Source organism: Sylvia atricapilla, chromosome 4 (genome assembly GCF_009819655.1).
Source record: "Sylvia atricapilla isolate bSylAtr1 chromosome 4, bSylAtr1.pri, whole genome shotgun sequence".
NCBI classification, from domain to species: Eukaryota; Metazoa; Chordata; class Aves; order Passeriformes; family Sylviidae; genus Sylvia; species Sylvia atricapilla.
In genome coordinates, this window is record NC_089143.1 from 6,178,000 (window position 1) to 6,205,217 (window position 27,218).

Below are 27,218 nucleotides of genomic sequence, written 5' to 3' on the forward strand. Positions count from 1 at the left end.
CGATGTCTCCATGGATGGAAACTCCCCAGCCCCTCTCTGCAACTGTAGTTTTTCCTCCCGTATCTGATGCTGCTTCCCAAAACTAGTGTACTGATGCAAAATATGAAAAGTTCATTTTTTGAACTTTTTAACTAATTAAAAAGTTAAAATTTGTATGTCTACCACTAAATTCTGGTAAGCTTCCCATGAGAAACTGGATGACTACTTGTAGACTTACAGCTTGGTTTTAAAGACAAGCTCCAAAGCCCTCAATGGTAACTCACCCTCTGCATTTATTCTGTTACCCAGCTATTTTAAAACACTCTAGAAAAGCTTAAAAATATTACTGATACTCCCTTTTAAACCTTATTTTGGCAAACTACTAAAGAACCTTGACAGCTTGTAAGTGTGTCTGATGAAAATAAACAACTTCTCTAAGTAAAGCAAAAAATCAGTTTGCCAAGGCCAGTGTGTTGGGAGCTTTCAGGAACACTCTAATTCTGCTCAGTGTCTTGACCTTTATCACAAACTGATCGCGGAGTCTCGTTCAGGTTTTTGACCACCAGGACACCAAGTCCTGTAAAACTGCAATCCAGCCAGCCAGACCCTCATCTGTTCTTCTGCATGAGATTATTAAGTTTCAGGACCTTAAAAACACAGTTGCTGGGGGAGGTTTTTTTGTTTGTTTTTTGTTTGTTTTTGTTTTTTGGGGGTTTTTTGGTGTTGGGGTTTTTTTTTAATTTTTCAAATTGATGAGGAAGAACCACAAAAGAGTAACACATCAATCACAATCCAATGTCTACATTTTTAGTGGTAACTAATTGACTTGAAACTACCAAACTAAAACAAACAAAACAAAAATAACGAAGAACCCAAACAAACAAAATAAAGTCCCAACATTTCCAGAAGGGAAACAGTCCAAAAATAATGGCATCTTCTCAAGGGGGCAGAGTGAGATGCATTCTAAAAATGCACTTTTCTTTGAGGACAGCAGGGTAGAAGGAGAACACAATATAAAGACACATAAAAGTTAATTTTTTAAACCACACTTTGGTTATAATAGAATAAAAATTCTGATTTCCTATATTTTTAAGAAACTCCATAGCATTTCTTAAAAAAATAATTTCTGTAGCAAAAATGCAGGCTATTCATCTGGAAAACAACTGCTAAAAGCATTGAATGCTGTCATTTCTGAACAATAAAATGCTAAACCTGACGCTTACTACAAACGCCACCAAAGTACCACCTGATCAAAGTTTAAACAAAGGGAATATAAATAAAAGCTATAAATCTGTGCAGCCTTTAAAATAGTTCATATTCTCTTCCTCACAGCTCCATTCATTTCATTTTCATAAGTGCCCAGAATTGAAAATAAACCTTCTTAAGAAATATTATATCTGCATGTTCTTTCTTAAGCCTCTCCCACCTCTTCTGTGATTCCCAAACCAACTTATCCTAGTTAAGGGCCTCCCATTTTCTTACACAGCCATGTGGCAACAGCTTTGCTACAGATGGTGGATAATTTAGTCACATAAAAAAGTCGAGGCCTGCTCTTCCCCCTCCTTTACAGATAACTCTGGCAGCAGCACAGAGATTTCTTGAGGCCTGGAAGCTATTAAGGTTCATTTCTAGCACCCTTGAATGACCAGGGTTCTTTCTGGCCTTCAATCAAGCTGTCTGAGAAACAGATGTTTAGATAGGTCTTCAACCCTCAGAAACTGACCCTGGAACAAAGCATATGTCCACGGGAGAGGACATCACCACACCAGCACACATGGAAAATCCCCCAGCTTGCACCCAGTTTGGGTCTTCAGCTAACAATCATCATGCAAAAATGCCATCTCTCTCAACCGCAGGAATGTTTGACTCTCAGCGCTCTCATTCCCTTCAGCTTAAAACCATTAGTAAAAATAATCTGCCTAATAGCTAACATAGATTCTGCGAAAATTTAAACTTAACAACGAACACTGAGAAAAGCATCACATATTCACCCCAAAAAGCTTAGTAGATAACAAGCAGAGGAAATTTAGAAAAATCTAGTAAACCAATAGACCTCTGTTCTATAGAGTCGCAGTGAGCTCAACATCAAATGCTTTGTACGTGAGCACATGAGCCACACAACAGTTACAGGAGTGTTTTTAAAGCAATTTGAAAGCTGAATAAAGTTATCTGGCATGATTTCCATTGTCTACATCAAAATTAAAGGTAAGTTCTTGACCTTGAAATAACAGATTTTAAAAAGAGAGGAGATATTATTATCCAGCCATTTTTAACAACCATATTAACCATTTTAGCAGGTATTTAACACCATTATTAAGGTCAAACATTGCAACACGTAGTGCTTAGTACCGAACTGGCAACTAAAATTCATTTGGTACTTCTGTAGATTTTTCTGTAAATTTTTTCTAGACCTACTGATGTCAAAAAGAGATGGATATTGCAGACATTCTCAAGACTTAAATCACCTTTAACCTGTAAAGCACTATGACCAATTTGGATGTATACTGCCCTTTTTTTCTGTTTCTGGTTTACATGCAGAAATTTAGAATTATAGTTCCCAAAAGAGAAGGGCAAAGGTGAGGAAGCCACACCACCCAGCTCTTCAGAATAGGCAGCAGAACACCAAATTTGCATGTTGAAGAACACTGTTTAACAGAGACAGGAGTTTTGTGCAGAGTTACAGCACGTTTTGGACATTTCACTGACCTGTTGAACGCACTTGAAGAAGGGCTGTGATCTCGGTCCCTCTCCCGGTCTCTGGTACGGTCTCGATCTCTGTCTCGGTCCCGATCGCGATCCCGATCTCGGGATCTCTCTCTGTCACGTTCCCTGTCCTTCTCTCTCCGTGCATAGTAATCCCACTGTTTGCTGGTGTCCAGGAGACTAGACCATGAGGGTGCAGAACCTGCAGGGTGTGGAAAGGTGACTAAAGAAAGAGATGTAATTATTAGAAAGAACACCATCAAATATCATATGGAAACTTATGCATGAAAACACAGTTTCCTCCAGTAACATTTTTTAATCTCCCTTTCTCACATTAGAGTTAATTCTAAGCAAACTGCATTTTTTTCCATGATGATTACCAAAGTTTCTGGCACTCATTTAAATGCTTCTTATGAGGTTGTACAGAATCAAGAGTATATACCCCAAAGACTGTCTGAACACTTCTGGGGGAAAAAAAAAAAAAATTGTGCAAATACTTGCTCAAAGAATCTGATTCTATGTGGTCAAATGGCTTTATTTTGGGGAAACAATAAAATGAAAACAACCAGAAAGCAAAAGTGCCTTTGAAACTCAGGTGCTCTGAAAATACATTTCAGGAAAAGGACACTTCCAGCCCTGTATTTAAATGCTATTACTTTTATCTCCTGTACTTTAAAATCATTGTACTTAAAATACAATGTTAGCTATGAAGTTTTCATTCACTAGTTTATATTGTATACTATGCTTTGTCATACTTTTCTGATTACAGATGTAAAAGGAGTTTTAGAAATAAATTCACTCTGGGGAGAAGAAATAATGCTCCCACTTGTGCTCTGCAAGATAACATTTATGAATACTCAGCACAAGCACTAATACCACTAAAATGTAACAGTTTAAGAAAATTAAGCATAGTCTTAATTTAGAAGTGACGTGTTAAGAAGGAACTCTTAACTCTGTCTCCCAACCTCTTCTAGATAGCTAGCAATGGGAAGAAGGAACATGCTTCTCCATTGCTCTTTGCCAACTCCAGTCTAAGACAGAACTGCTGCTTTTAAGACCCCAATTGTTCTGTCCTGCCCTCCCTCGCCAGAAATCCCGTGAGCACATCCTGTAAAGGAAAAACAAGGGCTGAGTATTTAGCTGGAAACAGCACTCTCTAGCGGACTTACAGTACTGAGGACTTCTCCCTTTCTGCTTATCTGCCTTGCTAGCTTTCCTAACTTTCAATAAATCGTTTGTTTTGAGCTCCACTTCATCATCTATAATACGAGAACAATATTTACTTGACTTCATGGTGTCACAAAGAGATTAACAGTACAATTAACATAAATATCCACTGAACAAAGTAAAGCGTGTTACTGCTGCTGTATTTAATACTGTTGAGTTACAAAACCGGTGGTTTCTGCTGACAGCTATGTTCAGACTGCCTTGCCTGTAACGTCTGGGTTATGCCTGCCCCAGAAAGCCTTGGCAGAAGCTTAAGAGAACAGTTTGCCAAGCGTTCAGAGGAGGAATACAAAAGACCTTTACAGCAGGCAGTGGAGCAGGAAAAAATACTTCATTGTTAAAATACATTTGCAATGAAAAGTATTACAATTCCTTAAAAAAGCATTTATACAAGGTTTTGCCTCTAATAAAATGCTTGTCACTATTTAACTTCAGGTCTACAAGCAAAATGAAGGGTTAACAGAAAAAAATGTCCTAATACAATATTATGCTGTTTATTATACTGCCAAGAGCTGAAATTCGTTGAAGGAAACCAGCCAGAAATAGCAAAAAAACCCAGCTGGACTTAGAAGACTGCTAATTTCCTTGACTTGCCACTATGTCAACAACACACGTATGGTATATGAGACACTGGCTGCCAGAGTATTCTGATCTAAAGTTTAAACTTAACTTTAAATGTATGTTACAAACCAATTATTAATGGTAGTACAAACTTTTACAATACATTTTGGATACTCCATCTCACCTTGATTAACTCTCATCAGACAGAAGTATTTCTCCCCAGTAACATGAGAGAAAACAGTAATTTGACACAGTGCACATTTTTACATCTAGATTTTCATCAGGAATTATTCACAATAGACAAGAAGCTTACTTTCTAGTATGAACTGGTGATCTGCTTTTACTACAATGAAGTAATTTGTCACTTCTGTTATTTTTATATGGATCATTCAAATAATTTCTACAAGAAGAAAGATACTTCAAAAATTTAACTCATTTTATTTTTAAAACAGGAAGAGAACTTTCAATAATTACTACTTTTGGAGACATGAGCCCTGTTTTGGAGATGGTTTAAAAACTTAAAGCTTCATGGCATAAGGCAAACTATTTAATGCTTCTTCCTTCTGCCTCAAAAACTACTGACTTTCCAACTGTTTCTGTAATGTCAAATGTCTTCCAAGCCCCTAAGACATAAAGAACATTTAGAGCACAGACCAGACAACTGCTTGAGGAAAAAGCAAACAAGCATATGACAGAAGGCACTTCAGTGGCTGATCCAATGCAGCTGAAGCAAAGGCAAAGATATGATGGCAAAGGTAGCACTGCATTGTGAAAGGATTTAAGTGGAAATTGATGAAACCACATTGATGTGGTCGGAGGAGCATGAAAATAAAACAGACATTCTTGAATCTATAATGTATTTTTTCACTATGTAACCTTCCTAAAAGGGTTTGCAATGGGAAACCTGACTGACCACAAGGGAAGAGGCACAAAAGCATGTGATGAGGAATTTAAACAGGCAGAAGAAGAGCTAGTACCTTAATCAAGATTGGTACTTTTTGCAACGTGTTCCATTTGCACACCTTCCCCTGCAATTTTGACAAAGCTAGGAAATTCACAGACTATCAAAGAAGACAACAGGTTGGAGATTCAGTGCTATCATCCAAAGCAACTATTAAATAAATATACTTAGTGAGTGCAAATCACAGTGATATCTGTACCCTGCTGTGCTGTGGAGCTCTCAGTGTGCACAAGTTCTGATTCACAGAGAGCACTGCTAAACACTGACCAGTGATCACATTGCACAAGAGGGACTGTGAGGGTATGATGCTGACTAGACAAACATCTTTCATTAAGAGATGAGCAGTAGTGATAAAATGCCATGGAGTCTGTACAGATTCAAAAATCCCTATGACATGGACAGCTTTGAGACAGATGATTGCTTTGTGCAGCAATCACAAAAGCTTTTGCTGCAACAGGGATACCAGATACACTGGAAACACACTGGGAAGACAGGAGGGGACTGTGCTCCTTGGTCTCCATAATCAAATAAAGGCAAACAATTTTTTATTCTAATAAAATTCTAACAAAAGAGACACCTAAGTGAAAAACATTCTACTGGAGACTGTAGTAGATGCCACACACATACATTGTATGTGTTAGTAAGACTGCTTTCCATACTCTGCATGGCTTCAGTTGTACGTCTCAGCTTTCACTTTTTTGCTAAAACACAAATTACTGCTAAGAAGAAGTCTGTGTAAAGCCGATGTTTATGAATTCTTTTTCAAGAATTCTTGAAAATATAAAAAGTTTTCAACGCATAAAAGCAAACATTTGATAACTGATGAGGATCCATACAATGTCAACAAAGTACTGCTTGTTACTCCATGAACTGCTACAACTTCAAGAACTTGCAAGCCATTACAAAATGTCTTTGTGCATCCATGCTCAAGACTTCAGAACATTTGGGAAATAGATTTGCTGAATATTTCATCTGTGCTGAACATCACACATCCTCAGAAGCAGACAAAAATTTCCCTACTATTTCTCCTCTCACCAGCTAGGGTTTAAAGAACAAGGAGCAAGGCAATAGAATTGAGCTGAAAGAAAAGGCACTAAGCATGGGGCTGAATGGCAGATGTACTGCAGGCAGAGGTAGTGACTGGCAAAATGCAAGGTCCTGCATTTGGGCAGAGGCAGATCTCAATGTTGGTACAATTGGTGATGAACTGATTCAAAGCAACCCTGCAGAAAAAGGCTTGGAGAAACTGGTGGGCAAAAATTAAATACGAGCCAGCATTGTGAGTTTGCAGCCCAGAAGTCACTTGCATCCTGGCTGCATCAAAAGGAAGAGTGGTCAGCAGGTTGAGAGAGTGATTCTTTGCGTGACTTCATGAGACTCCACCTGGAATACTGCACCCAGCTCTTGGGACCCCAGGAGAACAAAGATATGTTAGAGCAAGTCCAGAAGAGGACCACGAAAAATTATCATAGAGCTGGAACATCTCTCCCTATGTTGTTTAGGTTGTTCATCCTGGAGAAGGGAAAGCTCTAGGCACACCTTATTGTGGCTTTCCAGTACTGCAGAGGGACTTAGAAAAAAGATGGAGAGAGACCTTTTGCCAGGGCCTGTAGTGACAGGACAAGGGGCTATGGTTTTACTCAGAGAAATGGTAGGTTTAGACTGGGCATAAGGGACAAACTCCTTACAATAATAGTGGTGGGGCAGAGGTTGCCCAGAGAAGTTGTGGATGCCCCACCATCAGAAGTGCTCAAGGCCAGGTTGGACAGGACTTTGAGCAAACTCATCTAGTGAAAGGTGTTCTTGCCCATGGCAGGGAGGCTTGAAATAGATAAGCTTTGATGATTCCTTCCAGCCCAAATCATTTTATAATTCTATCTATTTCATCTTCTTATTTTTTCCTTTGGATTAAGAAGTGGAAGTGTGCTAGGTAACAATTCTAAACTCAGCATATATTTCGTGGATGTCCATTTGTTGCCACATGATGAAGCTTTTATTTTAGCTCACTTTGGTTTTCCAGTGTCAGATTTTTTCCCCATAACAGTAATTAAAAAAAAAAAAAAGAAAAAATTAAGACTTAGCAATAGGATAGCTGAAGGTTATAGTGTCTTAGACAAATGGTTTTTCAAAGGAGAGGTACGTCATCAGGATTTCTGAATGATTGGTTTTAGTAATTAAAATTCTGATGATCTCAACACTATTTGTTCTCCAGCTTTTAAATCCTTGCAAAATTCTCCCTGACTTGCAGTCCATAATACGGTATATAACGATTCAAAATCACAGTTCTGAAAAAGCAGCAGGAAAAGATATCCAGTATATAAATTAATAACCAAAACAATAGTATTTCCCAATAGTGGTTAAATTTGAAACAGCACCTATCTATTTACAATGGTCAGCAATGAGCTTTCATAATGAAATACTGACAGGACCTGTTCAGTCTTCTAGTTAAAATCCTCACAAGTGTATCAAACAATTTGGTATCATACTGGTCATAATTTCCAAAGCTTGCTTACTTACCACTGCCATATGAAAATGCACGAACAGAACGACCATCATAGCCAGAAGAATGTCCACTGGGGAAATAATGCAAAACTCATTTCAGTATGTTGAAGATATATGTTAAAACTCAGCTTTAGCAACAAAGTTACCTCCTTCAATAAATAGATACATATATATAATATATATATTATACACAATCAGAAGCAGAACTGATTCACAGCAACTGCCAGTACAAAGTAATAAATGCACAGATGATGCATTAAGTTAGGAATTTTTTCTCAATTAAATCATATGAAGATTTTCCATTCATCCTCCTGTATCACATATTTTAAGAGATTTTTCAATTTCAAAGGAACAGACGTGTGCATCTTCCTTTAGTGAGATCCAGATGGTTGACAAGAGGCTTCTACCATCTTAAGTGAGTTTTGTGTATTACCTGGTTTTGGTCTCCAGCAAAATACAAATATTTTTCAAGGACTGTGCTAAGCCAACCTTTTTCCTCTTTTGATTTATTTATACCTATATATACAAATATATGTATGCATATACATATAAATCCATATAAAAATGGTATTAAAAAAGTGCAGTTAGGCCTGTTACAGCTGAACACTTGGAACAGAATAAAAACGCAAATTTGGATTCTGTGAAATTCTGGCACTTCTCATAGTTTATGAGGGCTTGAATTTGTGCTCAAATTTTTGTGTACATCTATAAAAATGGATATGATGGATGATAAGTATACAGTTCACATAAATAAGCCTTCAGACTACTAAAGAATATTTTAACAATCATTGCCTTAGGTCTTGGCATTGATTTACCATCAAAACTTTAACTAATTTGATATTTTGATACTGTGTCATAACTAAACTAGTAAGTGGCCAAGTAACCTACTCAAAGAATATGCTGAGAGATGAGACTAGTAACATTTCTCTAAAACTACTGTAAAAATCCGAAGCTGTCTCTCCTTTCTCAATTGTAAATCCATAAAACACTGGCAAATGCAAGAGTACTTATTCATTTATTTCAGTTACAGAATACTGACAGATTGCTTAGTAAGATTTCAAACAGACCTGTCTATTGTGGGTATGAGGGAAGGTGGAGGACCGCCAGGTGGTGGTGGAAAACCTGTAACAATAAATTAGGTAAGGAGGGGAGAAAGTAAAAAAAAGTAAAAAACTATCACCCATAAACACATAAAAGAACCAGGCTAAGCATCCAAAGGCAAACAAATCCCAGAGAGAACAATGAAAAATTGTTTCCATGTAAATGGGTTTTTATTTTGTAAAACTAAGAACTACTTTTCAGCTTGACAAAGGCATAACATTAAACATGTATTATCAGTGCTTTAAATTAAAAACTTCATCATTCTTAAAAATATGGTGATATAGAAGCATGGGCAAATTGTAGCTATTGTAACTAAATCAAAACTATTTACTGCATTGCTGAGAAAAAAAGATTTTAGAGAAAAGAAGGAAATATACATCTAGAAAACTGGCTCATTAGGTCCACTAGTCAACAGCATTTTAATACAATTTCTCGTCTGCCGGGCATCAAAATAACTGAGCCTACATATAACATATAGTATATAAACATCAAGTTTAGTATACATAACCCTTTATCTATATAATTGAAAGGAAGTTGGTAAGTTGCACATCAGTTAAGTTTTCATTTCTCAACCAAATTTGAAAAAAAAATCTAAGCAAATTTACCTGGTGGTGGCACTGTTATTGGTATACCTAAAAGGACAACAAATACCAGTTATAGTAATAGTTTATTACCTGTAGATCTAAAACCAGATTGAGCTTTCACTACATACATGATCAAGAAGAATGACAACATATTTTCTGTGTCTGCAGGTCAAGATGTCACATTAATATCGATAGTTAAAATTTTATATAAGACTTGTGAAATCCAGCTTTTGATTTAAATTCCTATCCTTTAAGATCTTATTTCTTTAGAAGCAAGAATAGTGAAAAATTCCTCTGGGTCTCAAGGTCAGGATTAAATTCATAATCCTAAAATGCTTAGCATACAGAAGGAAAGCAACATCCCATAGACTATATTTGCTTTATTTTACATTCCATGGCTGGATGGAAGGAAATGCAATTGGCCTCTGACCTTCAACAGCCTGGCACAGGAAACAGTAGGTCCACATGAACAAAGTATTCAGGCAGCAGTAAGCAATACAGATGTCTGAGTCAATGCTATGACACAGCAGTTCATCATTCAGCTGCTACGTGGAGGGAAAAAGATGGTTTTGTTCTCTATTTTCTTGTAACTATCTGAGAAAGGAGCATCCTTTAACAGAAACTTGTGCAAGAATTACTCTAACCTGATTTTCAGATCTGTCTAAGCTGTTATGAATCTAAGTAAAAGCTGAGAAAATTGTTCCCAACTAAATTAGCTGACCTAACAAAATATACTGCCTCAACATACACATCTTATCTTACTGATTATGAATGGAATGATTACAAGGTAATAATAATTTGTACACTTCAAAGGTTCTTATCTTCCCATGATTTGTGAAGAATTAGCTTTACCTGAACTGAGCATATAACACTGCTACAGAATAAACTGACCTAAAACAATATGGGCAGAAAACAGACTACATCATCAGACACAAAGCACTTTCAGTTATCAGCAATTCTGCTTCCATTAAAAAGTATGTATGTTCAATATCACAGCTCATGGCAAAACTTGGGGGAGGGAGAGAACAGAAAACTCTGGGAAGTGCTTTCATCAGTGTTGACATAACTGCATAAACATTCACACAGAACATACTGACCACTGCATGATGAAATCCACATATATCTCATTAGTTCAACATTAAAATTAAAATTATTGTACGGCAGCAACATTTTACTAAATCTATGTATTTATAGTCTAGAAATGCCAACTGCTCCCAGACTGCCTTGACAGAAGAACAGAATGAAGGAATATGATAGCAGAGGAACAGTGATCAATATCAAAGTTCACTAATTGTGGGCAATTTCTCTGACATGAATTCCTAACAGCATTAATCCTATAGGATTAAACACACGGTGAAATACAATTGAGGTTTCTGTCCAATCCAAAGATTTGAAATCTGATCTCTTAGCTGAAATGTAAATCAGGAGACACTGAAGTCCAACAGCCAAATTTCTAAACTGCATGAGCCATTTTCTCTTCACTAGCACGCAAGCTTTCCAAAACTGTGCATTACAGTTATTAAGAACACTGGGTATCACATCATAAATTTTTTGACAGTGCAACATTTAAAAGACCAAACACTCCTGATGAAAATCAAGATTAAGAACTCCAACTGTTGCACAGCCAAAGTGTTTACCATTAAGCTTTTTTGGTTAATTGTTCTAATTAATAGATCCTTCACGAGCCTAAAACATAGAAAAAATTATGTATAATATATAAATGTTAAGCATGCATATATTATATAATACAACAATGTTAAGAGCATAAGCAAGAAAAATACCAGAAGTTCTCTCAAAGTGATTTATTAGCTCCATCTTATACTAAAAGAGATTCCAATTGCTGCACTGAAACCAGTATATTGTTAGCAGTGCACATGGCATTCAGCACTATCTAGAGAACTGCCTGGAAATCCATCAGCTAACTTCTCTTTACAAAAAGGAAAAATTATGTACTAAACAATTAATATATTCCTCATTTGCAAGAATGTTATCTTGTGCAGAATTGAAAGTAAAAATATCACCACAAGACTAAAAGCCAAATGAAAAATTTCACTTAACAACCAAATAAAATTAAGACAGACTGAATACAACTAATAGCCAGAGACCAAATGTCCAAATAATTTTAATGAATTGGTTAATGTAGGGTATCACACAAAAAAACCACATAAGCATTTTTTCCCACAAAAACCTTTAAGAACTCTTAAAGAGTCATGATTAATGCTTATAAAATTTTAAAACAGAAACTAATTCACTTGATGGTATCACAAAAGAAGAAAGATCCTACGTGCCAAATTGACAAAAGATCTAAAGAGATCTAACCAAATGCTTTTCCTCATCTTCCTCACTAATACACAAATATGACACAAAACAAGACAAAAAATCATAAGTTTCAGTTAATGGAAAATAAATAATTTCTTAAATCTTCACTCTTTTGCCTTCTAAGAGTATGAAGATACACTTATAGTGCCAGCAACCAATTACTACTTCTGCAAAAAGAAGTAGTAACTGAAATATTTTATCACTTCTTGCAATGAAGAGACTACATCATACCAGTGCAAGAAGGTGGCTTAGTATAGACTTTGTCATGTCCCTACAACATTGTAATACTGCCATAAAGATATATCCAGCCTAAACTTAAATACTCAGGCTTGTGTATAAAAAGCAACCCAATGTCATTAGTGCACCATTTTACCTAACACACTCAAAATTGCCTTCAGAACATTGTACACCATCCTACTAGCTCAGGGCTAGTAAGAATTTACAGAAATGTTTTACTAAAGGGAAGCAATGCCACACGTGTCCTGCTTGTGGAGTAAGGAATCAAACATGAACAACACAGCCAGAGTTTAACAACATACTGTAAATTAGCTGAACTGTGTAACAGTCCTGAGAAATGTAATATAACTTAACTTGGTTGTCTTGCCACAGGCTAAATTAGGTCAAATTCTCTGTATCCAAAGATAAAAGGTACACGTTTAGGACGCTGTGGCTGAGCAGTCGCTAACCAAACCCTGATAAACATTGCAAAGTTATGCAACAGAGGTTCAGTATTTCAGAGAAATTTCTTTTTTCTTAAATCACAAATACACGTCACATTTTTAACTATAGACCTAAACCAAAGCACATAAACCAACTTTTAAAACCTGGGTAACAAGCATACATGTTTTGCTTTAGATGAAAATTACTCCAACATAGCAATAAACCTAGCAAACAGAAACTAGCACATATTTTGTCACAGCCAGTCATCTCCCAGGACTATTTGAGAATTTTCGACATTTGCTGCATTGAATTGTTCCAGGACTTGTTCCTCAAAAGAGATTTGAATCACAAGAGTGAATGAATACAGAACAAGAGATCTAACTTCAAAGCAAGATCCTTTTTCAAAGGCGCTTTTGGAGGATGTTTTATATTTGGAATACTTAAATTTTCTGGCAAGTAGTCCCAGTTTAATATTGGGTAAGTGTAGTTTTTTTACTCCTCCTCCAGTGAACCTAGGAGGGATGGCAGAACCTATTTTTGGAACAGCTTTGATGATAAAGAGCTGGCAACAGCACAATTAAAACACAGGCCTGAGGAAACTAAATCCACAGCTCTTAATCATTATTTTCGAATCTACTCGAAGCACGGAAGGATGTTCCAGAAGACCTTCTGAACAAGCCTGTGTCATAAACCTGCCTGTAAACCATGAGACTAAAGCCAAATCTGCCAGCTTGATCTGCAACACATGTGGATTTCCTTCACCTTTAAAAACTCAACAGGTGAGGGGTTTCATAAGAACAGTCCAGAACCTGTATGTGACATCCCCGCACCAAGAGCGTCTGGGGTGTCCGTGGAGGTGGTTCTCATGTTTTTACTAATACACAACTTAAAACACCTTTTCTGAACCCAATTACAATTAAACTAATTACTTTCTAAAAAGTTGCAATGCATTACATATATTGTTTTATCAGAAAGGTTTAAATAAAGCTTAGAACAGCAGCAAGCATTACTGTCACATCCACCCCCTTTCTGTCCTTCTAACTTAACTGATGTAAGGTAACAACACAAAATCACCAGAGCTCTATCATAATCTCACTTCAGAGAATCTATGTTTCATAGCAATGCAAAAAAAGAAAAAAATAATAAAGTGCAGATAATTTTTTTTATTTTTTTTTTTATTTTTAAATCTCTTCTCCTCAGTTTTCTAGGTGTTATGATTTTTGTGTATGACCATAACTGAGGAAAGCCAGAGCTTGCGAGACAGAATGAGTTAAGTTTTAAAATTAGGAGGGGCAATTGAAGAAGCAACTACTTCTAAGAGGATTTAAACCCTATCAAAGCTTATACTAGTTGCACTCAAATGATGTTACTTCTTTGCTTCTACATAAGAATATTAACAGAGAAACTTTTGAAAGATTCCCTCTGCAAGCAGAACAGCAAAGAAACTGCTCAGCATGATTTTCAGAACAAGTCAAGCAGGAGAATTCAAGAAACAGGAGAAAATAAGAAAAGAGGCTCTACCTTAAATCAGTCTCTTCTGTAGACAAATGCTTTACTTTTCTACTCAAATACACCACAAAGATTCTCTATCTATTTTAATTTCTCACTGACCATTCTTCTCAGTTTCTTGCCAAATAATTTTGAACTTAATGTCTTAAAATGACAAGTACAGATCACTGTACCACTTGTGCAAATCCCCATGACACTTCACCCCGTAAATTTCCATATATGTCAAATTTCAATAGATGCTCAGTAAATCTCAGTAAATTTCAAAACAGATTAATAATAGGATGACTTCTCAAGGAGTTTTGATTCGTCTAAGATTCACAGACACAGAACACTGGAAAAAAAATCAGGGACTAATAAGACTTCTAACAGAAAGAAAGTATATAGAGCAAATGCAATACTTATATTATTGCATATATACTTATATATTGCATATATACTTATATACTTTTGGGAATTCATACATTCTGTGAGAGAAAATGGGAATTAGAAATGCTTTGACCTTAGACATCAGAGACTTCAACTTGTGACACAAACTCATACTTTTAGTTCAAAAGTTTGTAGAATGATGTGTTAACATGTACCTTCCAATGGCATAAACAGTTACTGAATTGCAGCAAACAGCTTCTCACTTCAAACATTTTCAAGAACACAAGAGCTAGAAGCTAGTCTTTAAGTAATTACTTACTAAGTTATTCACTGAGTTATTTACTAATTATTCACTGAGAAAGTTAAAAAAAAAAGTTTCTGGATTTGCCTTACAGATACAATTTAAGAAACGAGCAAAGTACAAAATTCTGAAATTCTGCACAATGCACCTAAAGAATTTGATGTTAACAAATCTCTCATTAGTCACATCCTATGTAGTGCAGGATATTTACCTGGTGGGGGAATCAGAGGTGGAGCAGTACTGACAGTTGGAGGGGGTGGGAGGAAAGGAGGTGGTGGAAGGTGAGTAGGTGGAGCTCCTGGAGGGAAAAATGGAGGTGGCTTGGTAAAACTGTCTACTTCAGGATTAGAGCGTTCTGAAAGAACCTGTAAAATATCAAACTCTAGTTACAATTGCTATGTGAAAAGGGTAGAAGACAGGTTTCCTCTGTTTCAGTTACTATAACAGGAAAGTATCACTTCACACCTGAAGACCCATATTCAGATGGTGTAAGTTCTACCTGCACACCTACGTTCAGTGTCCCATATTTGCCAAGTACCTTTAAAGGTCTAAAACCACCTTCAATTTGTACAACAAAAACTATTTACAAATCAATATGAAAAGCATGAAAACAATCCAAGACTATAAATTACTTAAATACTCTGAGATGACATGAAAAACACCAGGCAGTGTTTTCAATATCAGCACTACAATCCATTACAATTTTCTCTGTTGAACCTGAACTAAAGTTGGCATGGAAATGCAACTAGAGTATCTAGCAACCCTGATCCTTCTCTCTGATTCCTCAGGAGAGAAGTGTATTCCATCTGTATAGACTCAGCTGCTTTCTCAGGATAGTAAAAGTCTAGACTAAAACCATAAAGATTAATCTTGCAATTCATGGTAAAGTACTACAATATAATTAAAAACAAGCTACTACCAATCATTTATTCCTTCACACCTTGTTTATAAAAGACTGCATTTCTCAAACTGCATACAAGGTGGCTTTCACTTCCAGCATTAGTGTCTAGCAGGAAGAGGGGGACAAATGGGCAGTTTAAATATTTATCTTTTCACTCCATAAACGAAACACAATCCCATGCAGATATAGCAGAGCCACCGCTGTCTTCTGGATTGTAAGTCTGCAACTTACATCTGCACTCATTTCTTTTCAGTCACATTTCTCCCTTGAAATTTATCAAATATTTCATCTTAATATACTTCAGTAACTACCAAAACCTTATTCCTGAACTTAAAGCTACTTAGGTATTACTCATTCATATAAACTGATGTTTTAGTCAGAAGCTATGGGGAAAGCAAAAAATATCTTTTAGTGAAAAATAGAATGCAAAACTGCAGTGCAAAACCTGTATGTTGCTGTTTTCATTAGCACGTCGTCGTCCTTCCACCCTACTGATAGTGATGGTCTGTCCAATCACATCTATTGTGCCAGATATCCTCCTGCAACACAGGACAAACCAGAATCAATGAGCACAATCAGAAAATGGGGGAAAAATAAAGAAAAAGAAAGCCTTATGGACTTCTCTTATTCTAAATGGCAAAAGTTCTTTCTTCTGCAGAAAACATCAAAGACTGTTTGTGAGTAACATTAAAGATTATGCATTTGCTGAACTATGCAACAGTGTAGAACTAAACAATGTAGCAAAAAAGACTTCTTTGATAAGCAAAGACAAAAGCTTACTCTACAGCAGTCTCCTTTTCCCCCATAAAAGATAGTACTTCTGCTCTTCTGTTACAAAAAAAAAAAAAAAAAACAAAAAACCCAAACAAACAAAAAGATCATGAAACTTTGGTAATAATATATTAAGCAGAACTTCTGCAAAAAATCTAACATAAAATAGCTATAAACTATTAAATAGAAATAATGTCTAAATTGCAGGAAACCATAATGAAGTATTCCATGGAAGAGCAAACAAAGGTAAGACAAGAAAAAACATAAGAATTTATTTAGAAAATGGAGTACAAGACCACAGTGCTAATGGTTAAGAGAAACAAGATATGAAATCATAGTCTCACCTACAAGGGAAACCACGGTAGATAAAACTGATAATATTTACCAAGAGTATGACATATAACAGTAAAAGACTGGAAAAAACCTTCCTGAAATTTCCACAGAAACAAATCCACAGAAATAAAAACAAATTTCTAGTTTCAGAAGACAAGTTCCTGTCTTTTTTTGCATCTGGTGTGCTACTGACCACATGAATATAAACATTAGGGAGAACCAGTGTAAATTCGAATTACAAGCTCAGAGTTCATCCAGACTAATAACTTGGACCTCAATTGCTCAGATAACCTAGATTCCAATTCAACTGAAAGAGGCACAACAGGCACTGGAGCATGAAGGAACAGTTAGATCTCCCAGAGATAATCTGAAGCTCCTTAGCAGACTACATACTGAGGATGATCCAAATGCCTGTCCTCTGAGCTTTGCAGTATCTGGGTTTAGAGTTTCCTCCTGGATATTAAAGCAAGCTTATTAAGCACAACAGTTTAGACTTTAAAAAAAACCCCAAACAAAATCAGTGCAACGGTACAAGAGTTAAAGAGTATATACTGTAGAGCAATATATACTACACAATAATATCAGAAATTTTAAGAAATTCTCTGGTCTTCTAATACCCCATCCTAGATGTTAGATTGGTCCAATAATCAACACCTGCTTTTCCAAACTTCCCCAGTGGTCCTGCACGGCCTTCCAGCACTCTCACAGTGGGTTATTACTTTGCTTTAAGTAACTAAATTGAGAACATAGGTATTATAAAACACTTGTTAAAACAACTGCTCTCACCATCTCAGTCCTCACTGACAGTGCATTTGGTTTTAGAGTCCTAAGACACTTGTTCTCCTCCATCACTGGTGTCTTCTCTTAATTACCTAAACCATACCCTAGGAAACTCATTTTACCTAGCTTTAGTCCTTGTGTGAGATGACACTCATCTACAGCAAAAGGTCCCTGCCTGGATCACTCCACTAATTTACAGGGCTTCCACTTGGGAGAGATGTACACAGCAGAATTAAGACTCTTCCTCTCTTGTACTGTTTGCACACTGCTAGCAGCTCTTAGAATCAGCACTGAAAACACACACAGTGACACCAGTGCAAGAGTACTGGGCATTAAAGAAATATATGCCTCAACCATATTACAATAATATTAATTCTGGCTTGGGAAGCAGCCCAAACACACCACTGCAATATCAAATGAAGCAAACCTAGACTACCAATTAGTTGGTTCCCAGATACCAATTTTACTGAAATTAACAGTTTCACCTAATTTTTTTTGATTCTGAAGAGTATACCTGTGCTCACATAATCTGAGATTATGCTTTATATTTATTATTTAAATAATACTGTAGAGTGTTATGTCCACTGTTCTTCCCAACAACTGCCAAGAGATTATTTTTCATAATGATGGATGAGTTTGGGAACTTGACAAATTCTCTAGTTCCAAGATTGCAATAACAATTTCATCGAGAATTGCACTAAAAGAGCTTAAAATTGGACAAGAGAAAGCACAGATTCAGTTGCAAATGATGCCGCAGATGACACCTCAAATCACATGTGAAGTCACACACACATTTAGTCACAGCAGGCTGGCACAAGGAGAAATTTTCAAGACTCCCTAGATATTATGTAGAATCATGGTAAGTAGCAGGCAATACTCAGTTTCTGTCTCAGTGCTGTGAGCAAAGAAAAGGAAGGCTCAGTTTGTCCCTTACGTGATCGAAGCACCTGGGATACAGATGCACTGCCAGTGGATCCTCTGAAACATAAAAAGGCATTCCACACGTGTGGGATGCACATGAACCCACAGCAGAGTTCATACAAAGTGTAGCTTGAAAGGAACATTCCAGCAACTCTGAGTTATCTCACTCTAATTAGAGAACGGTTATTTATGAGCTATTTGCACTAAGAATATCACTTCCATGGAGAGTAATTCAGAAAGATAACTCAATCTCATTTGGCTAGCTGAGCTTAGATTCTACAGAGCAAAGAGAAAGAGGGGAAGAAAGAAGAAGGAAAAAAGAAGGCAAACCCAGTTATTTTCCAAGTTCATAGATCCAAAAATCCTTATCCTTGCCCCAGATAAAATAAATAAGCTGCTTTTTGGAACACCCCCATATGACTCTTCTGATTCAGACTACTACAGCTGCCATGTTTGCTTAGTAGATTTATAGTATAGTCTAAACTGTATGGAATTATAATATGCTTCAATATTTCTTTTCTTCTTTCTTGTTTTGCTTATGTATTTTATGTTTTATTTTCCCCCTCTTGAGGATATCCTCAAATTTGCTGAGCTCACCACTAACTGATATGAGTAAGAACCAAGATTTACTAAAGAAACCATTTGTATAAAAATGCACTTTTTTTCAAAATAACATCTGAGTTTCCAGCACTTAGTCCTGCAAGGCTCAAACTGGTATTTTTTAAAAAAAATGAAAAATCAGAAATCCATTTCCAATAAAAAAATCTGTTTACGGAAAGCTCTAAGAACAGATAAAGCTGATAAACAGCCCACTGCACTGATGGGCTAATTTCTCTGAAAGCAAAACCCACTTAAATGTAATGTACAATTTAGTAACTGTAAAAGCATAAATGGAGGTTAAAACCCAAAAACCTTCTGACAGAAAAAAGTTTTCTGATAGAGAGCTGTAATAGGTATTACCTGGATGAGAAAATACAAGCTTTTGCAGCCATCTTATAAATGAAACTAATGTTATTTCTCTATTACTAAAGAAAAAGTATCTTACAGTCCTTGAAAAACGACACAAGGAAAAGCACTGGTCTGAAAACAAGATACTTCTCTGAAGCAGTCGGTTAGGACACATTTGAAATATGTCAAAGTCCTCTTCATTATCTAGAAAGCATTGTAGTCAAAAGATGTTCCTTCAGATTTTTACCCCAATTATGACTATGCACACAATAAACCTTTAACACTCTCTGGAGAAGTAAGATTTTATTCTATACAACATTGTTTCTATATGATGTCCATTTACTAAACTATTTCCATTATGATCTAACTCCTCCTTCAGGGTTATGCAACACTTTATGCTACTCAGCAGCCTTAAGTATCACAGAATCAAGGCAAGAAATTTAGGTGCCATTTCTAAACAATGTCTCAGCTATGATTAAGACAGCCACTGTTCAAGCAAAATTTCCCAGAGATACACTGTATGAACAAGCACTTGAATTACACATTTAAGATGCATTTCTAGTGAATCAGTAACATTCATTTCCTGGCAAAGAATAACACTCTTCCTATTCCATCAACTACAAGTTACATATTGGAAACAAGCAATATTATTGCAAGATCTCGGAGGTTTTTTGGGGTTTTTTGAGACAATTTGCAATCACATGCAAACATATACTGGACTCAAATCAAAAACATAGGCACAAAATTACTTTGATGGTTGTTTACAAACAAATTTTAAAAAGTAAACACCACTATCTGTCCCCAGACTGGCAACTGAGGAGCTAAATGTACTGCAGTGTCCATGTGTAAAATCATCCATGATGCAGTATTACAGCCCTGACACATAAGCAAAGAACTAAAATGTTAAATAATGAGTATCACAGCCTGAATTGTTTCTCCCCCTTTACCTTAATGCCTATGACTGGTCCCTCCTGTATTGTTCCTACCACTTTCTGATGCCTGAACTGGCTTTTCTGGAGGCAGTGTTTGTCTGTGACTGAGATTAGCTGCCGCTGCTTCTTCTGAGGTAAATTGCCTAGGTCTTAGTTTTCTCACTGATCCTCACACCAATGCTGCTATACCAAATTGTACCAGCTTTCTCTCCTTTTCATAAAATATTTCAACTGCTTCTAGAAGTGCAGAGTTTTACTGCTACGTGAAAAATGCTTCCAGCATTTTCTCAACAAGGCTATTGCAAATGCCACGTGGTATAAAGGCAATTATTTTGAATTACTGAAGAGCTACATTGCTGAAATTTTTTTGCTTACCTAAAATAAACTCTTTAACTAAAGAAAGAAATTAATCCAGCTCCATAAAAGACTGCCTGGTTATACAGAAGTTAGCAATACAGGCACTAATTAACAGAAAGTAGTAGATGCATTATGGAAAAGTCATTACAATAGAAGTATATACAATCCACACAGCTAATATATATTCACTCACAGAGCTACTCTCAGACTTCTAAACATACAGTTTTCTTTCAAAATCTTTTCTGACCACTTGGTAGAAATACCTTTCTTTACAGAAGAATCAATTTCAAGCAAGTGTATCCATAGCTGGTATTAAACAAGGGAAGACATCAGTTTTATTGTTATAACAACTTATAATTACAGTATTCACACTAAATATATACAAAACAACCTATTCCACCCACTGGAATGCATAAGTGATACAAGTGTCAAAGTGATATGTCACAAAGTGATATGTCAAAATAAATGTCACAAAGTGACAGCCGTCACAACTGCAAATTTCACACAACCACAGAATTTACACAGTGCATTTTTTCTACAACTTTAAACATGACTATATTTTAAAATCCTTCTTGTTAATTACTTCCAAAAGTAGTTTAGAGGTTTTTTGTCCCCCACTGAGATGAACAAATCATTGAAATCCTGTAACAAAAGCTATGCTAGATATAGACTTGGAATCCTTACCCCGTAAACAATATGTTCCAGTTTGAGAACTTTGTTACAAGAACATCATACATTAAAAGCAATCCAGAAAAGAAAATTTTAAAAATAGGTACAGGATTGGCACAAAGTTTGGAAGACTCTTCTTGGTTTTTTGACAAAGAAAAACAGAAACACAGAACTAAAATCTACTAAACGAAGAGCAGCATAACCTGATAGCTCAGAGAAAATTTTAGGCTACCAGGAATATTCTAGAAGGAAACAGAAAGTGTAGGCAAGAGTAAGATTGATTTCCCCCACAACCTCTCCCCCCAAAGAAAAATACATTTGAGGGTTGAACTGATTCTTACATGACAGAATTACTGAACAGAAGTGCCTCTGAACTATGGATGCAGTGCTAAAAGACAGGTCATAGCTCCTAATCTTTAATGGCTGACAATGAAAGTGTTCAATGGACAACCTGTTCTACCTTTCTTACCATTGTTTGTAACGTGATGGCAACATAAGGGCTTTTAATCTGCACAGAACCAGAACTTCCAAACAGGAGCACTAAATAACTAAAGTAAAGCAGAAGCATGGATTCATCCTAAGCCAAGCGGCAGATATTAAACAGCAGTGGCTTAGACATAAAAGACAGAACTTATTAAAGCCTGGAACTGGGAGAAGGACCCCAGTAAGGACAAAATTTCTCTCATTTCAAAGAAAGTATAATAAAATATTCAAATATGGAGAAACTAAAGCTGCCTTGCAGGAAAGAGACTAGGTTCCAGAAATTCTTTCACTTGTTAAAGTCATAGCTGTTGGATTCTAACTTGTTTCACTGAAAAAAATGAGTTAGCTAATATTCATAAGGACCCTAACTAGAAATTTTATGATGGCAAATTTAATTATACACAGAAAACAGTGTCATAAATCAACAACTGGATTTTTGTAACTATCTTATTACTTGGTCCTGCTGTTTTTTCTCCTCTTTTCTTCTCCTTTTTCCCAAACAACCAAGAAGGTAGCATAGCACTGTTGTGTGATTATGCTATCTCTACCCCTCTTTTCTACCTGTCACAGAAAAATATTGTCCTTTTTTTTTTTTTCCTACAAAAATCATAAACTTCAGAGACATAGAAGTAACAGTAGAAAGAGCTTTTTGGTCATAAGTTACAGCTAACTGACCTGTTAGTTGGAATTCCTGATTTGAATAAGGCAGGAGGAGATGTGAAATCAGGTTTAGTCGACTGCACTGCCAACTCTTTCTCCAAATTTCCAGTTCTGCCCTGCTGTACCTTCAAAATAATGTTCCACCATTAGTTTACCCTTGCAAGTACAGTAGCTCCAAAACTCAACATAACACATAGACAACACAAAAAGAAAGTCCAGCTTTATTAAGAATTTCAAGAACTGTCACCTCTGCACAGCTAGCAAAATTATGCATTTTGTATTGACATATTACCTAAGTACTGTCTTTATATAAGGATCAATATGCCAGAGAATAAATTGTTACAGAAGATCAGACAGTTTGTATACTTATTTTCCAAGCATTTCATTTGTATGTGAACAGACCAAACTGATTTTCTTGAAGAATCTCCTGTATGAACAAAATTACATCTTAATTTTTAAAAGATGGAAACGTATTAAGTAAAAAAAAAACTTTCATAATCTTAACAGAGATAGATCTCTAACAAAAATGCTATCCACTACCAACAAACCATGAGGCAAGAAACTTAAATGGATTGTCCATCTCCCTCACTGATCCTGAGATCTAGTAACCACTTAATTTTTGAGTCATACCAGGAAGTCATCCCATACTCTGGGTTATGCAAACTGTAAAAAAGACTTTTCATTAGCTCAGACTGAATACTTCAGAAACACCCTGCTGTTGCTGAAGTACTGCAAAACTCCAGACACTTCTTTTATTAAAGCTATGCAAAACCTTTGGTACAGGTACATCAAGAATTGTTTTACTTCAGCAGCAGCTACATGTGAAGAAAAACCTGCATGGGTTAGTTTTGTCATGAAAGACAAATATGTAGTGATTCAATTTTTAAAGTCACTCCCACTGTACCAGCCACACAGCTACATCGCTCTATGTAGCTAGTTCACTCATACTATTACACTGTATATATGCTGTGATCTCACAGCTTGTAGTCAAGTGAACTACTGTGTTTCTGCAGAACCTCACTTCTAAACATGGGGCACGTCTTTCCCAAACCCAAAAAATGCAGATAAATAGTTAAAATTCATTAAAAATTGAATGAATGTTTCCAATCCAGAAATATGAGGGGGGAAAGGTCTGAGTATTTATCTGGAAAAGACTTGTACAAACTAATGAACAATTGAAAAATGTAGGAGATATTCTTGCCAGTTTTGGGAGATTAATATAAATTACCTGTAAATATAGTGTAAATTACTGAGACTGTTTCAGAAGAGAAGGAAAAAAAGTTAATGAAATTAATAATTACATGTAAACTTTTAAAACATGACAAACTCTTACAACATAATTATTACCTGTACTGTTTGATCACCAGAGTCAGTACTGAGCTGGAAATAGGGGAAGTTTTGGGTTGGACTACTTATCCTTTTTTCCTTCAGAACATTTCAGAGAAGTTTGAACAATCAGTTGCAAATTTTAGCTCCTACTGTTCACTATTTCTATTGTCCCACAGCACTACTAAAATGATAACTGAGAAAGGTATAAAGCCCCAGAAACCTTCTGATCCATTCTTGCTAGAATAAAATCAAAATAACTGAATATCCTCAAGTAGCATAAAAGAGAAAACAAAAACACCCATCTGCAATTGACAGTTCTGTATCTGCAATTGACAGCACACAGAAGAGAGAAATCTTTCCAAGTCACTTCAAAGACAGTTCAAGAACAAAAATGACTACATATTAAGAACAGGTAAAATAAATACGTTTGTGTTACAATTTTAAGTTTAGTATCAAACAAGTAAATGAGAAACCAAGAAGATAAAAAAGGTTCAATCCTTAAGATGAATGCTGTCATGTAGGTCTTTCTATTCTCTGAAAAGCAGCATTTCTGAATGAAAAATCGTTATACAGAACTTTTTATTTATTTAGCTGATTTATTGTCAGCTAACCCCAGAAGGACAACACAAAAACATGGAAAACTGATCTTCATATCACAGAGTTGTCAAGGGTAACTGTTACAAAACACTGTAGTAAGAGCTACAATGCCACAGGAAAAACAAACATGCCATAATCTACACAAGCTTCCCCACCACATCTGCACAAACAAATGCACTACAACTACAAATAAACCATCACATCAAGAAAAATTAATTTCACTGGGAAATCTGTTAGTTCACCAGGCCACTAACTCACATGCTTGCAGAAGAGTGACGAACAAAGCAACACTTTTTAATCCACATTTTGTGACATATACAGAAAGTCACTGATGTAAGATGAGGGTATGAAATAATAGCTGTGTCCATATCAGTTGTTCTTCTATCAGTCTGTGCTGGCATGGGAAGCAAAACTCAAGAAAAATGAGAGCAACCAACAAAATTTTACTAAAATTCACCTTCAAAAGATGGTATCTGCCATCGAGAATCTCTGCACTTGGTCTTACTTCCATAGCTTTGTCTTCAGCCTAAGTTAAATAACACATTGCCCATTAAGATACCACACAACTCTTACATGATGGGCCACAGTCTCAATAAAGGTACAGATGCAATCTAGCTGCAGCTATCTGTCACACTATCCACACAATTGCCAGTGAAGCAACACAGTAACACTCGAGGCTCAGGGAAGGGAGTCAGGTGCAAACTCTAACCAATGTACTGAACTGGGTAGAACAAGCTTACAACACACAAGCAGCTTTAAAGGGAAAAAAAACCATATACAATACAACAAAACCCCACTACTTACCGTGATTTTATTTGTGGTTGAGGTAACTGGCAAAATTTCAAGACCCATACGTATTCTCTTTTGTTTTTCACAGTAAGCTTTCCAGGTATCTTCATTGAAGCCATAGTTAAAATAATCAGAGAGATCAGCCCCTTTAAGTAGAGAAGAATAGGTTTTTTAGGACATTACGAAGTTCATCTTTTCTCCACTAAACATATATACACCTCTACTTAGAGCATCCAAACTGATTAGGTATTGATCTGAAAAAGCACAACTGAAACGTACAGTTCACCAATAGAGATAAGAGTACTCATAGCTAAGATCATAAAACTATTAAAATTTAGTCAGAAACAGTAACTTCCCTAGCATCATGAAGTGGAGACCCAGGGTAGAGAATATCCTATTATAATCCCCCATTTCTTTACAAGAAGATAAATACAAGATCTATAGCTTGTTTTATGTTCAGTGAAGAACTGCTCCCTTTTGTTTCCCTTGTTCTGTATTTGACTCCTCACTTTGTTTTGGCTCCTAGTTTCTCAAATGCACAGAATATACTTCATCTAGTTAACAATTCAAACACCAGATAATCATCAAAGGCTTCATTTTTTTCCCATTTTGTAGAAACTATTTGTATTACCAAAGCAATATAAAAACACTAGAAAAAATGTATATATGCAGCAGCAAGATGTACTGGTACTAAAAAACCAAACCAACGCTGGTATAATTAGAAAAGCTTGGACAAAACACTTCAGACAATGAGACAATAGAGAGGACACCCATGGAAAGTCTGTGCAACAAGTCCCAGTTTCTTATTCAAAGCTCATGGTTGTCTGTGCATGAACACAACCTAGCACAGGCAGATATGTTTCACCATTCTTCATGCTAAAACCTGCCAGAACTATTTTCCATTTTGCTTTACCTTGTGTTCCATGGCACAGAGCAATGGGAGCAATCTCCACAGAAACACAGATTTCCAAGGAGAGCTCAGGACACACACAAAAAAACAGCCCATCTCTTTCTTCTGACCCGTGATGGGGATGTATACTAAGAAACAGGGCACATCCAAGCACTCTCTGGCACAGCAGGGAGACAACAGGTAACATAGTTGCTTTTTCCAAATGATGCTGCCCAGTATCTCCAAGGGATAGGTGAGATGACATCTACATGCAGTCAACAGGAATCACTATTAAAATAACCTACTGAACATCAAGGCATCAGCTAACATAAACCAGGCATTACCTGGCTTTCTCCAAGGTTTATCTTCAAAAGAATCTAAATCTACTTCCAGGAGTGGCACACCATTAATACTCCCTGGTGCATCTAGATCCAGTCCTTTAACTTTTGCACCTGTGAAGAAAAGTTAAAGGTTAGAGCCTTCTGTCTCTACCAAATGGAATGTTATCGGTAGCATTACACTTAGAATAATTATAAAAAATTAAAAGCCAAACAAATGTATCAGAAAGTTTTAAATGTAACAATTATTTCCTTAATCCAAAACAATCCATTTTCCAAATTTTTTTACTAATATTATTGTGTAAATTTCCTTACCAGAAGATCCATAAGCTCGTCCTCCTGCCTTAATATTGAGATTCACAGGTGCTGCTCCATAACTTCAAGAAATTAACAAAATATTAATTAGACAAAGAAAACTTTTAAACCAGAAGAAAACACAAAACAAGACATAGCTAGATCCAGAAACATATTGGACCCAGGCTCAATCACCATCCTGAATCTCTAGCTTTCCAAGCTGGTAACTGTAAGAGTAAAGAGATCAGCCTAGGAGGAAGAGAGAGTACCTTTCTATGCTCAGTAGCAACTTCTCCAACTAATAAACAGTAGTGAAGCAAGTCCCAGTCACTCTTCCTGAGTTGAAAGGATAAAGACCTTGATAGAAACAAGAATGGACAGAACCAGAAGAAGAGAGAGAAAGGAAAAATGCAGTTCATTTAGGGATACAGATGACAGTCTGGGGATTAGAGTA

At 36.2% G+C, this 27,218-nt stretch overlaps 1 protein-coding gene across 5 annotated transcripts in view; it reads right to left on the reverse strand.

Annotated features, from left to right (window-relative positions):
* The window catches only part of FIP1L1 (factor interacting with PAPOLA and CPSF1), a 38,058-nt gene that overhangs the window by 2,870 nt on the left and 7,970 nt on the right, over positions 1-27,218 (reverse strand). For 2 of the 5 annotated variants that reach the window (XM_066317000.1, XM_066316997.1), the window contains exons 5-14: positions 26,786-26,847; positions 26,477-26,584; positions 25,259-25,389; positions 24,912-24,980; positions 22,544-22,653; positions 16,120-16,213; positions 14,985-15,138; positions 9,001-9,055; positions 7,949-8,004; positions 2,686-2,905 (exon numbers count right to left, since the gene is read on the reverse strand). In XM_066317000.1, the coding sequence (XP_066173097.1) occupies positions 2,686-2,905; positions 7,949-8,004; positions 9,001-9,055; positions 14,985-15,138; positions 16,120-16,213; positions 22,544-22,653; positions 24,912-24,980; positions 25,259-25,389; positions 26,477-26,584; positions 26,786-26,847 (1,059 nt within the window). Of the gene's footprint in view, positions 1-2,685; positions 2,906-7,948; positions 8,005-9,000; positions 9,056-9,639; positions 9,667-14,984; positions 15,139-16,119; positions 16,214-22,543; positions 22,654-24,911; positions 24,981-25,258; positions 25,390-26,476; positions 26,585-26,785; positions 26,848-27,218 lie in introns of all 5 variants that reach the window. The other 3 variants (XM_066316996.1, XM_066316998.1, XM_066316999.1) reach the window with 3 other exon arrangements.